The 13,703-nt window shown below is 34.0% G+C and overlaps 1 protein-coding gene across 1 annotated transcript; it reads right to left on the bottom strand.

Annotated features, from left to right (window-relative positions):
• Positions 1-9,657: 9,657 nt before the first annotated feature.
• LOC148192468 (uncharacterized) lies at positions 9,658-10,198 on the bottom strand. Its single transcript, XM_088098654.1, has 2 exons — positions 9,986-10,198; positions 9,658-9,918 (listed from the first exon to the last, which is right to left on the bottom strand). Exons 1-2 carry the CDS (start codon positions 10,196-10,198, stop codon positions 9,658-9,660), a joined length of 474 nt encoding a protein of 157 aa, XP_087954780.1.
• Between the last annotated feature and the right edge of the window lie 3,505 nt (positions 10,199-13,703).

Genomic DNA, 13,703 nt, shown 5'->3' with positions numbered 1-13,703 from the left:
CCCACAATTTTCCCGTGGAGTCTAACCTAATGATGCATGTGACATCAATATAGATGCAAATCCAACATAACAACAACACAAAAGTGGCGTAGGCAATAGACATCACCAACATGTTATACTTATTTATCTTATTGAAAAGTATAATTTGTGTTTTATCAATAGATAAAACTAACAATGTAAAAAATTTCACTATGATTCAAAAAAAATCATCTTCGACCATTTTCCACAATTTAAAAAATAGATTATAAATATTATATTAAATATAAAAAATGCATTATACTCTATTTAGTTTTATATTATATTTAATTTATCATTTAAAAATAGATTATAAAAATTACACTTTATATTTGTAATTTAGAAATAAAATAAAATAAAATAAAAATATTTGATTCAAATAAAAAACAGACTGTATAAAAATAATTATATAAAAAATTATATTTATATTTAAATTAAAAATAAAACATAGTTAAAATAGTAAAAATAAGATTAACATTTTAAATTAAATAAAAAACAATAATTTAAGTGATATACATTAAAATTATTTGAAATTGGTTTTATATAAAACAAATGAAATTTTTTTAAAATGCCATGAAAAGGTGTACGTAGTTTTTAGATGCTTCGATAACAGGTGCAGAGTACGTGTCTGTCTTTTCAAATAAATGTTTGAAAGAAACCTCCTTTACTTAGTTTCTTCGTTCATTCGTTCATTCTTCTCTGATGATCGTTTCTTCGTTTTTTTTTTCATTTTTTCACAGATGCTCTCTGGTTGCTTTGCGTTTTTTACACTGTATTTCTTTTTTTCTCTTCTCTCCTTTCTTTCTATTGTGTGATTCTTTCTTTGCGATTTATTTTATTTTCTTTTAATTAAAATATTTTCAAGATTTTTTTTTCAGATTTCCATTTTTTTTATGATTTTGATTCGCAAATGTTAATCGGCTTCTCTCTCCGGTGTGTCATTCTGCCGTGTCAAACATCTGGACCGCGTCCTCTCCTACGTGTCCAAGAATTTGATCTATCTGGCCCAACAGGGTATATCAAAGGTGGTGTCGTACAAGTGTCCATCACGGGCGTCCGATGGGGAAATACCATTCTTTTAGTGTGTCGGTGCTTACTAGACTAAAATACTTCCCATATTTAAAATTTTACGGGAAAAGCTTGATTCCCTTATATACCTTTTCCTAATTGAGTATGTCATATTCAATGCATTTGTAATTTTGTTAAATGTTTAAATATTTTATTAGTTTTTATTTTTATTGATTTTATTTAATGTGATTTTTTTTTATGTTCATGATTTTTATTTTATAAATTATATTCAATTTGATTCTTTTTCATGACGTGTTCTAAATTGTTAAAGGAAGATGAATAATGTGTTATGTGTGAGTTTGTGATTTAGACGACATCATAAAAAAAGAATAAATTGAATATAATTTATCAAAATAGGAATCACATTAAACATCTAAAGAAAATGAGTTTCATATTGAACAAAGTTGACGAAAATAGGAACCAAAAAAGTATTTAAGCCTTTGTTAAAACTATTAATAAATATAATGAGTTTGAACACATGATATGGTTTTTATGACTCCGGAGAAATTTATGGTACTATTAAGACAAAGATACCTCATGCAACAACCACAAAATATTAACCATGTGTTTTTTGTTGTCCTTCAACAAGAAAAATAGCTAAGTCACTCCAACTTCTCTTTTTCATTCTGATCGCATGCTCAAGTGTCTTATCTTGGCTTAACGTTCCTCATTGTTTGTCTTAGGTCTCTAAGAGCAGTTTGGTTTTGTTGTGTTTGTAACCATCTATATATACCCTTTTTTTTTTCTTGTAACATACAAATACATATATTCTTTCAATCAATAATAAGTTTTTTCTTTGTTGCTCATGCTGATGTGGTTTCTTTTTTCTTTCCATTGTTGTTTTGCATCTTTGTACACATCTTCAAGGAAGATAGCACATTGATGAATCAACTCTGCACCATTGACATATTGAACCTTAAAAGGCATGTTAGAGCTTCATAAATTAGAATAATTCACTTATTTAAAACTTTAAGGGAAAATCTTGATTCCCTCGTAGTTATTCATCCTTGTGTCTGCCATATTCAATGTAATTGTACTTTTAATAAAATTATCAATGAATATAGTGAGTTTGAATAGTGTTTTCAAACCTTTAGCAAGAAAACACTTATAAACTATTTCTATTGTTAGACAATATATAACAACAGTTAAACATGTGAAAATATAATAGAGCATCTTGGAAAACATTTAATATAAAATAAGTAGTGACACAAGAATTTTTATACTGGTTCACTCAACCTAAGCTATGTCCAATCTCCCTTAAGAAATCATAAGGTTTCACTAATCTAATCCAATATTACAATTGAGTATAACCCATTCCTGGTTGCAACTATTATCAAACTACTCCTGGTTCCCCTAGTCAACCTAACTAGTTCTTAGTATTCTAACCACTCCTAGTAACCCAAGTCAACCTAACTAGTTGAGTATTCTAAACTACTTGTAGTTTCCATAGTCAACCTGACTAGTCCGAGTTCACCCACTCTTGGTTGTTAGTATTATAATCACTCCTGGTACACAACTTGATATGTGTTGACAGGGGGAGCACATGTGATAGCTGAACCCAATCCCTGTTATGTTGGTTTTTGATGATAACAACATACTGATAATAACAACACATAAATGTTGTCAAGTAACAACAAAAAGGAGTTTTTGTGTGTTATATCAATGCATATGCTAATTTGAAATTGCATAAATTGTGTGATAAATGCATATGTTGAGCATACTAATGTGACTACATACTATCATGTTTATGATGTGATTATATTTGTGTCTACACAATGTATGATTCGGTGTTATGTATACCACATGCACAAAAAACATATATGAATGACAAAATCGATTACAATGTTGTAGTAATCAACTAAGGTCATCAGACAGCTTATGGTTTTGAACTGTGACAAAACAACTAGTTTGAATCGATTACATTAGTTGTTGAATCGATTAAAACTTGTGTGTTTACATATATCATTTTCAAATGTGCTGTGATGAGTCTTTGGAAAGAAAAGTTTTCAAAATTCTGTTAAGTGTTGAAGCTTGATCAATTACATGCTTTGTGTATTCAATTAAGTATGTTATGTTTGAAAACTGATTTCTTGCTAGTCATAACTGCTATAATGGTCATATTTTTAAATGTGTTTGACCAACATTTAATGAGAATTGATTACATTAATTGTGGATTTAATTAAGAGCCAAGTTTGTTGTAATTCTATTACATCTGTTTAATGTAACCGATTACATAAGTTTTGTTATCGATTGCTTTGTGTAAGGACTAATATAAACTATATATTGATAACGATTGATCATACTTACACTTTCATATATCATTGAATTCATTTGAGAGATTTACATATTTCACAAAAGCTCCAAGAATCAAGAACGAGAAGAATTGGATCATCTTGAAGAATTCTTGAGAAGCAACTGATTGGATTGCATTGACTGATCAGTTTAGCACATCTGAAGGTTCATATTGATTGATCAGGAGAGAAGACTTGCAATATTTAATTTGTTGTTTCCCTGGACGTGCGCGTCAGGAAGAAGAGTGAGGAGCTCTTGACTTTGAAAGGGGATTCTCAAAGGGTTTTTTTGCAACAGGGACAGGTGGTTCTGTGTTTGCAGGTGTTGTTGTTTCTATATTCGATTAAGAGTTTGTGAGGTGTTTACATTTGAGAGTGTCTCTGTAAAGCCTTGACTGTAATACTCTGATCATTATAGTGAATTTCTCTCCGATCTAAGGTTGATTGAGAGAGTGACTGGATGTAGGCATTGAGGTCGAACTAGTATAAAAAATGTGTTTATTTTTCTCTCCTTTATCTCTTTACATTTTCATTGTCATTGCATATACCTATACTGTTTCATTGCACACATATATGCGTATTGCACAAGAAAGATTTCAAGAACCTTATAGTTTGTGAAAAAAATTTAAAAAGTGCAAGTTTTTAAAAAGTGCAAGTTTCAATGTGTATGTACAAAGGAGACCTTATATTGCTTATATAATACTAGAAGATTATGCAGGTGGAGAAAACCAAAGGAAGTGGGACTCTAAGGCCTACAAGTTTGGACAACAACTCTTAAGGTTGTTTTAAGTCCCACATCTCTTAATTCTACAACCTCCTAAAGGTATATATGCTACCTAACTAGTCTAAGATGCATTACAAATAATTAAAAGGAGAAGAGATTTATTTATTCTTCTTTCTTTAAGTCCAAGCTATGTGAAGTCCCACATGGCTTACACCTTAAAGAAAAGAAGAATATATAAGCTTCTTTATAACTAAACTAAGAGAAAGAAACTAGAAACTAGAAACTAGAAACTAGAAACTAGAAACTAGAAACTAGAATAAGAAAAATACAAGCCTAAAAAAAGGTATACTATTTCTTTTTATTGTTCTTGTCACTCTTTAAACTCTTCATTCGCGCTACTTATGATCATATCATCCCCAGGTTGGAGAGGATTCGACCTCAAATCTTGAAAAACCTCCAAATAAGAGAGATTAGTGACTTATTTCTTTTGTAAGCCAATGGAATTCCTCACAGATTAAATGTTAACCTACAAAAACCATCGAACACTTTGTGAATGATTTTATGTTTTTCAAACAATGTATATATACAAGAAATACTAGAAGAAAGTCTCCTTAGATTCTTATTGTATTTATGAATAAAAACTAGGAGACCCGTTTTAGAAAAAAAATTATTTTTGTCTTGAGTTGAATATAACCAAAGGGGTAACACTAACTCAAGATGTGGTTCGAAAATGGCTATTGAAAAGTTGGAAATAAGGGAAGAGGGGGCTGCGATATTTGTACAAAATACTTTTGGAACAAAGAAAGAAAACTTAGTAAAGGGAGAAAAGTAGAAGGATTGAAAAAGTCTCTTATCATAGCTTGGGTCCATTTGAATGATGAGAGGAGCATGTACCCTTAGTAGCACTTCCTTTGTAACTAGGAATTAGGCCTTATCTTTTTCTATCACAAATGCTTCTTTTTCTTTCTTTGCTCTCTCTTCGCATTCTTTCCCTTCTTCTTTTATTCTCTCCTCTTTTCTATCTTGTAGGTCCTCATTTAAACAATTAAGCATGACATTCTTTTTTGCATCACTTGATGAGGAAGATGAGGTATAAGTTTGTAAAGGTAAAGAATATGTAGACTCATCAGTGACAATTGTTTCACCCCCAATGCACATTGCCTTTTGGTTGGAGCAGGAAAAAGCTATACACCCATGTCCTAAGCATTTAAAACATTTAATATGACTTGGTCTAGAAGGGGATTTAAGTTGGTGGGCTCCTTAGAAACATTCTTGGCTTTATCCTTTGATGATGAGGATCTGTAGAAAGCATCTCTTGAAGAGTTTGAAAATTTGTCGTGATAAGCTTCTTTTTGCAAGAGTTGCTTCTCTACTTTCATGGCTCAATGAACCACTACATTCAAATTCTCATCATTATGGAATTCAATTATATCTTCGATGTAACTATTAAGTCCACTAATAAACCTTGTTATTTTTGTTTCTTCATTTTCAATGGTGTTAGTACGATGTATGAGCACTTCGAGCTCACGAGCATACTCCTCCAAACTTTGTCTACCTTGATTAAGCCATTTGAATTTAACCATTTGAATTTTACGAAGCGTTGGATTATAATGTCCTTAAAAAAGTTCCCATGTGCTCACAGGTGAAGCCATGGTGGTTAAGTTTCTCCTATTTAGTCATTGTTTGGTGTATCCCTCTAAAGCTAAACAAGCTAACTTTACATGAAATGCTTCATCTACATTATACAATGCAATTTTTTTATCTACTTTAGCTAGTAAATCTAAACAAATGGAAGGATCTTCTTCTCCTTCGAAAGCTGGCAAGTTCAACTTTGGCAATTGAAGACATTGGTCGAAAGCTCTATCTTCTTTATGCTTCTTGAAAGGGCCATGATCATGAGTAGAATGATTTTTCTCTTGATGTCCATATTCTTGCTTTCCATTCATCTTAAACTCCTTCTCCATTCTATGGGTGAGAAGATCAATTTGCTTTTGGATGTGCTTGAAGGCTTTCTTTATATCCAATTTTCTAGATGTACTTCCATGAGTGCTATCTCCTTTGGAGGAAGAATTACTTGAACCTATACACATATTTACACAACAACAAAAAAATTGCAAAAATAGTAGCTAAATCACTCAAAAATAGCAGCACACTTCTTGGTTGAAGGCTCACGATTTTGGTTAAAAAGATGGTAAGGATCACTCCAACTCACTTGCAATCTTCACTCAAGATAGCATGGTGTCTCAAAGTCAGAATTCAGAGCACTCACTCAGTGAAAAATATAAGTGAAAGGATGTGCAATCAACCTCAACACATACAAGGACATAATCCAAGGGATGTACACTTCAAGAGGCCTAAGATCAAGTGAGAATTACTAGAAAAATGATGTAAAAGGAACCTAGTAAAGAAAGAAAATTTGGCATAGAAAAATGGCAGCAAACTAAAGTAGTAAAAGAGAACAAAAAAAGCAGGGAAAATGAAGGAATCAAAACAAAGGGACATCCGAAAAAATACTGTAGCAAAAGAATACACAAACAAGAGGCAATCACACCAAAAACTTTATGCATACATGAAGAGAAAGATCTAAAAATGAGTGGAAATAATTGGCATTCTTCAATATATTTTGTAAAATGATTTAAGTAGAAGCTCCAAAATTGATGTCAAACACACACAAGACTACAAAACAATCTTGGCTAGAAGAAAACAACAAGCAATTGACATTAACTTTTGATGTTGTTAAATGATGCAATAATTTTTTTTTTCAGATTTGGCCAAGACAAGTAAAGATGTGTATGTGTGTTTGATCAAAGTGAATTTTATGTTTGAGAATTAATTCTACTAGTTCATGACATACAACCAAAGCATACACACTTAAATCCTAATTTGATCCATCTCAATTCATCATACAAGAAAAATGATGTAAATGACTCTAGCAAGTGAAATTCAAGATAAAATTTCTAGAAAACTCCTACGTAGTAATCACATATAACACAAATCAAAAGCTAAAGGTTTAATGTCTCCGTAGGTCCCTATTTTGGTCATGAATTTCAAATAGGTCCTCTTTCTTTTCGGCGTATCAATTGAGTCCTTGTTTTTGTAAAATTGAATCAATTACAGGCCTGCCGTTAAATTGGACAAACGACCGTTACAATATTGGTTACGTGGCATGGTTCAGTGCAGTTACTAATCAGACGTGGCATTTAAAACGATTTTTGTATTAAATAATTGGTATGCACAGATGTATATTAAGTTTTGGGTAAGGGCAAACAAGGAAATTTGAAAAAATTAAAGGGCAAGACGTTTTAATTGAGGAATGCAACTGAGATTGGGGAAAGAAATTGAGGGTTTTTATTATTAGGGTTCGCGTGAGAGGCCAAAAATCGCGATCCTAAGTTCGAGCTGAAGCGGCAGAGTGCATGCAGGGGTTCGTGTCTCGGTAGGTCAGGTGTGGGTCCTTTTGTTGTTGGAAGCAAGAAGCTGAAGCACGTTGTGAGTGGAGGTTAATCTCAAGGAAGGTCAGTGTTTGTGCTTTATTGTCTTCATTTTTATTGAATCGAAACTACAATATTCGGTGGTGGTCCCCCATTGATGTATGGTTTGGTCTGTGGTTTTGATTGCATTTTGGTGGTCCCCCATGTATGTTTAAAGTTATTTGACTTTGTCTGAGTGCGTATGTTTAAAGTTATTTAATCTCTGTGCCTGTTTTAATATATATTTTTTTTTTCGTGATATGTTTTCATAATAGGTCTGTAGATATATTTATGTTGTGCTGTGCGTAATGGAGGACGCTATTGTGTGTGTCTTCCACCATGGAGGAAAGTTCATTAATGATAGTACCCTAAAGTATGAAGGGGAGACAACAACTTTGTCCTTTGACCCTGACATGTGGAGTTTTTTGGTGGTTGTCAGTGTAGTCAAAAGTTTAGGATATGAGAATTTTAAAGATTTATGGTACTGTTTAGGAGGGGGTTTAGTGTTGGAAAATAGGTTGGAACACTTAAATCTGTTGTTTAAATTTTTTTTTATTTCTTTATAGCTGGTCAGCACACAAACTCTTTGAAGTAAGACACGTCTCCCAAAGTGGAGAAAAATTTGTTGTAAACATAGACGAGTTCTCATGCTCGTGCAGGAGATGGAGCATCACAGGAATTCCATGTTGTCACTCCCTAGCCGCAATGAAGTTTCTTAATATTGATGGCCAGCAGTTCATTCCAGCTTGCTTTCTAAAGTCCACCTATGAAGAAACCTATGCATCAATCGTATATCCCATCAACGAAAACAACATGTGGGACCTAACACCATATCCGGATGTCATGCCTCCTAGGAAAAAGGTTATGCCTGGAAGACCTAAAAGGAAAAGAAGACTGGAGCAGTGGGATATCAGAAAGGATGATTCACGAGTGAGCAAGGGTGGTTTGCGGAAGAGATGCGGGCTATGTAGGGAGGTTGGGCACAACAGGAGTCGTTGCCCCAAAGCAACCCAAGAACCAATCATGCCATCATCACAGTTATCTGAAGTGTGTATGCATGACCAGGAAGCTCAACTATAGATGTGTGTATAAATGACAATGATGCCAAGTTTAAGGATCTTATTATGTAATAGTCTAAGGAACAAGGTTTATGGTTTTACTGCTATGTAATTTAATGAATGACAATGATGCCAATTATGTATGGTTTTCGATGTATTACAATGTTTTGGATGTATTACAATGACCAGGAACTATTTTGTCAATGACCAGGAACTGTTTTGGATGTATTACAATGTTTTGGATATATTACAATTTCCTTCTTTGACGTCTTATATAGAAGTGAGGCCGAACGGTATCGATCGTAAAGGTCGAACGTTGGAAGGCAGGGAGCACATGTTAGGGGCTGGAAAGTGTACAAGAGAAGAAGGTGTGGGAGGGAGAGAGAGAGGGGGACCGAACGCTAGAGGGAGGACGACCAGACCGAACGTTTGGGAACACGGAGGTAGTTGGAAGAGCGATACAGGAGGGTGGACGACCAGACCGAACGGTCTTGAACACGGAGGTAGTTGGAAAAGCGATACAGGAGGGTGGACGACCAGACCGAACGGTCTTCACCACGGAGGTAGTTGGAAGAGCGATACAGGAGGGTGGACGACCAGACCGAACGGTCTTGAGCACGGACGTAGTTGGACGAGCGGTAGACAAGGGAGGACAACCAGACCGAACGGTCTTCAGCACGGAGGTAGTTGGAAGAGCGATGCAGGAGGGTGGACGACCAGATCGAACGGTCTTGAGCACGGACGTAGTTGGACGAGCGGTACACGAGGGAGGACGAGCGATAGACACGGTAGGACGACCGGACCAAGCGTTAATTATTATGTAACATTGTTGTGAATAAAATAAACATTAAACAATTTTCAAAAGGCCTTAAAACCTGTTACATTAAACCAAAACCTCAATTTATTATGTTTATCACTTCAGTAACACAACTTCATTCCTTCACATCTCGTCATATACATAAACAGTTCCATCCTAACAAACAGAAAAACCCGACTAATTTCTTCCTAAGAATATGATCAACACTACTACATTATGGATTTATAATCCATATTGAAATTACAATAATATTAAGTAAAAAAATAAAAATAACCAATCTTGTCAACACCTTCATCCATTTCTCCACAACGTTGACAGATTTAATCAAATCACTCATCATCTTCGATCCACCTCCCATTTCTCCTGTCTTTGACAAACACTCATGCTTTTCTTCCCACTTCACATTCGTATAGCTTTTGTCATTACCGTCTTCACAACACCATTTGAAGAAATTGCAACCACCTTCATGTCCAGTCTGTGAAAAAAATAACAATTAAAACGACTTTCCACTCAAACAAAACACTACTTCTACACGTTCTTACCTTGTACTTAGGGCAGCTCCAGAATTGCTTCCCTCTGTTCTTAGCAGTTCTAGCTGTTCTTACCACTGTTTTCTCTCCACAGAGGCAAAGGGGTGATACACCATCAATGGTAGATACTCCACCACCACGAAAAACGAAATCACAGTTTTGATTCCGCCACCCATTGCATGTCGAAGATGAACAAGAATGCGACTTCTGCACTTCATTATCCATCACTTCGAATCGAACAAAGAACGCGCACCCTCCCACTTCCAACTACATAATCTTCACCCACGAACACCGGCACTTCGAATCCAAGAAAGAATGGGATTTTTTCCCTCACGCGAACCCTAGTAGTAAGAACCCCCAATTTCTTTCCCCAATCTCAATTGCATTCCTCAATTAAAACGTCTTGCCCTTTATCGCGATTTTTGGCCTCTCACGCGAACCCTAATAATAAAAACCCTCAATTTCTTTCCCCAATCTCAGTTGCATTCCTCAATTAAAACGTCTTGCCCTTTAATTTTTTCAAATTTCCTTGTTTGCCCTTACCCAAAACTTAATATACATCTATGCATACCAATTATTTAATACAAAAATCGTTTTAAATGCCACGTCTGATTAGTAACTGCACTGAACCATGCCACGTAACCAATACTGTAACAGCCGTTTGTCCAATTTAACGACAGGCCTGTAATTGATTCAATTTTACAAAAACAATGACTCAATTGATACGCCGAAAAGAAAGAGGACCTATTTGAAATTCATGACCAAAATAGGGACCTACGGAGACATTAAACCAAAGCTAAAAATAGAATAAAGACGCAATATAGACCAGTCAAGACAAGAAATAATAGCTGGAAAAGCAAACAAAGGAGAATTTAGAAGCCTACTTGTTGAAGACTTCCAAGAGGTGCTTGTTGCTTATGTTGGAAGGTTCTGATTGTAGACTCTATACAACAAATTTTGGACTACTTCTAGGAACTTAATTGGAGTCTTTATATCATTATTAAGGTGTCCTTGATGAGGTATAATAGCCATAGGAAATAAACCTGCCAGCAAACACACAAACAACAAGCAATTAGTATCAAATTTTTAAAAGGAATAACAAAACAACAAGCACAACTATGAAGTATTGAATGAATTAACACCAAATGAACACAATAAAATATGGAGTTAGAGTGAAATAAGGATTAGATACTATTCCTAACATATAAACGAAACTATAGGAAAACATTTCACTCAACGTGCAAGTTATGATACAAATACTATTGGACAACAATTGCGTCCACGTTGGGTGCCTGAAGGTTGGGCTGGACACTAGCGGAAGGAAAACAAACACTTTTTCTATCTAACATGCATTCTTAAATTGATCTAACCTAAGGGTCAAGATCCCACATGATGTGGAACAACATGCCTAGATAGAAATAGCCCTAGGAACTAAACAAGTACAATTAAGAAATGGAATTAAAAGACTAAAAATGTAATTGAGAAAAGAGAGGAAACTTATGAACTGAAAGGCATGCCACTTGAAAGGATCCAAGATAAATACCAAGGAGGATCGGCACTTGTTCTTCACAAGATAAGACCCAAATTGAGACTAAGAAACATAATTCTATCTCAAAGAAATAATGCAATTGAATGCAAAGTACTCTTTATATTCAAATTTCAAGGTGTTCAAGGTGTATTTATAAAGGAAACCTTAGGTTGCTTATATAGCACTACAAGATGAAGTAGGTGAAGAAAACTAAAGGATGTAAGACTTTGAGGCCTATAAATCTGAACAACGGCTCTCAAGGTTGTTTTAAGTCTCACATCTCTTAATTCTACAACCTCCCAAGGGTATATAAGCTACCTAACTAGTCTAAAGATCAAAACTAAAACTATACATGAGATAACTTGCATTACAAGCAACTAAAAGGAGAAGAGACTTATTTATTCTTCTTTCTTTTAAGTCCAAGCTATGTGAAGTCCCACATTTCTTACACCTTAAAGAAAAGAAGAACATATAAGCTTATTTACAACCAAACTATGAGAAAGAAACTAGAAACTAGAATAGGCAAAATACAAGCCTAAGAAAACCTATGCTATTTCTTTTTATGCTTCTTGTCATTGTTTAAATTCTTCATTCTTACCCATGTATGATCATATCACAACTGAATATTTTCAAGCACTCCTGGTTTCCTAGTCAATCTTGATTAAAAGGTTTAGCTCAATACAATGATTGAATACAAACACATTCAGTGTTTGATTACAGATACAAATTTAAATAACTCTCAAGGAAAGGATCAATACTATATGGTACAATCTATAAGCATATGAGATTCTTTCTCTAAGGTTGAAGACCACAAAATGATATATGCTTGAAGTAAAGTAAAGATAGTGTTTAATGATCTTTCTAGAGCATGTTCTCTTTCTCTTTCTCACTCTCCTTTTCTCTCTTCTACTTTCACATCCCTAAACTTCAACAACTTCTTCTCTTCAATAGATCTTCCTTATATATCCTCGTTGAGAAATGCCTAGATAGATTTCATAGCCTTTTTAGGTAACAGGTCAGACTCAGGTCTATATAGTAGTGTGATAGTGCTTTATCAGCACTTTCATTCAAATGTAGCTTGTACGATCTTTTAATGCTAAGCTTGAGGAAAAATCCTATGAATGTCTTCTTACCTCTCAACATCTTTTTGTCCTTCACTAAATAAAGCTTTAGTATTGACATTACCTTCATATATAACAAGAACAAAGCATGCAAGCAAATATGCACTTTTTCGTACAAGATGAAATGTTTTAACGTTTATGATCATTAAGCATGTTGTGTGCTCAAGACATTTTGTCACATGTCATCACATTTTGATAAATGCATTGTTTGAAGGAAAAATGTTTGGTCTGTTATGATATGATCTTTTAATTCTTTTTGTTTCATAACCCCATCTAGGCATAAATATCATCTAGCATTGTTTAACATAGCTTAATGTTCAAATGCCTTATCATTTTGTGTCAGCACAGTGATGATTAGATACTTTCTTAAGAGTTCTATAATGTTTAGCGCTCTTTACATCTTAAGCCTTGGGTATGTTAGAGATATGAGATTATTATGTATCTCTTGAGAGCGTTTAACACATTATTTTGATATCCTAGATAACACGTTCTGTTAGACGCTTGGTGGCATTCCATATTTATATGTTTGAGTTTTTAAGCATCAACCTTTAGCTCATCATTCACATAGATTATGTTTCTATCATATCAAATGTTGATTTCATTTAGACAAAAAAATTTATTCAAGGTATTATATTCTTCATAACCGTTTATCTTTATTGGATATATTGTTATATTTGGTAGACACATGTTTCATCCAACATAGTCCCTTAGCATAACCAATTGTTTAGACATTACATCTTCGGATTATTATTTCGTTTAGTGTTGTTTGTTAAACCTCAAAACCTGAGTTGTTGGATAGTCTAGTCTTTCTAGAGGATCTTGTCCCAATAAATACCCATGCTAAAAGAAATAAATATGTGAAGTTTTTACATTAGATGATGGTTCAAAACATTAGATTTTAGACGATGCAATTCATTATGCGATTCATAAGGCTTGGCATTTAGAAAATTGTACACACTTTTGACAACCATCAACATTTTAATCAAAATGTTGGACAAAACAGATAAGACATATTCCAAACGATGCATAAGAACATTAGAGCTAATAATTCATGTCATAGCGAATGCATGATAGTGTTATC

This window comes from Vigna umbellata, chromosome 9, assembly GCF_029865625.1.
Source record: "Vigna umbellata cultivar VRB3 chromosome 9, Vumbellata_1.0, whole genome shotgun sequence".
Taxonomy (NCBI): Eukaryota; Viridiplantae; Streptophyta; class Magnoliopsida; order Fabales; family Fabaceae; genus Vigna; species Vigna umbellata.
This window is presented reverse-complemented; position numbering and strand designations above follow the sequence as displayed.

Excerpts from the sequence above, each read along its gene's own strand:
- LOC148192468 (XM_088098654.1), bottom strand. The coding sequence starts at position 10,198 with ATGGATAATGAAGTGCAGAAGTCGCATTCTTGTTCATCTTCGACATGC. Across the intron at positions 9,919-9,985 it reads GGAGCTGCCCTAAGTACAAG|ACTGGACATGAAGGTGGTTG; the intron begins GTAAGAACGTGT and ends TTTTTTTCACAG.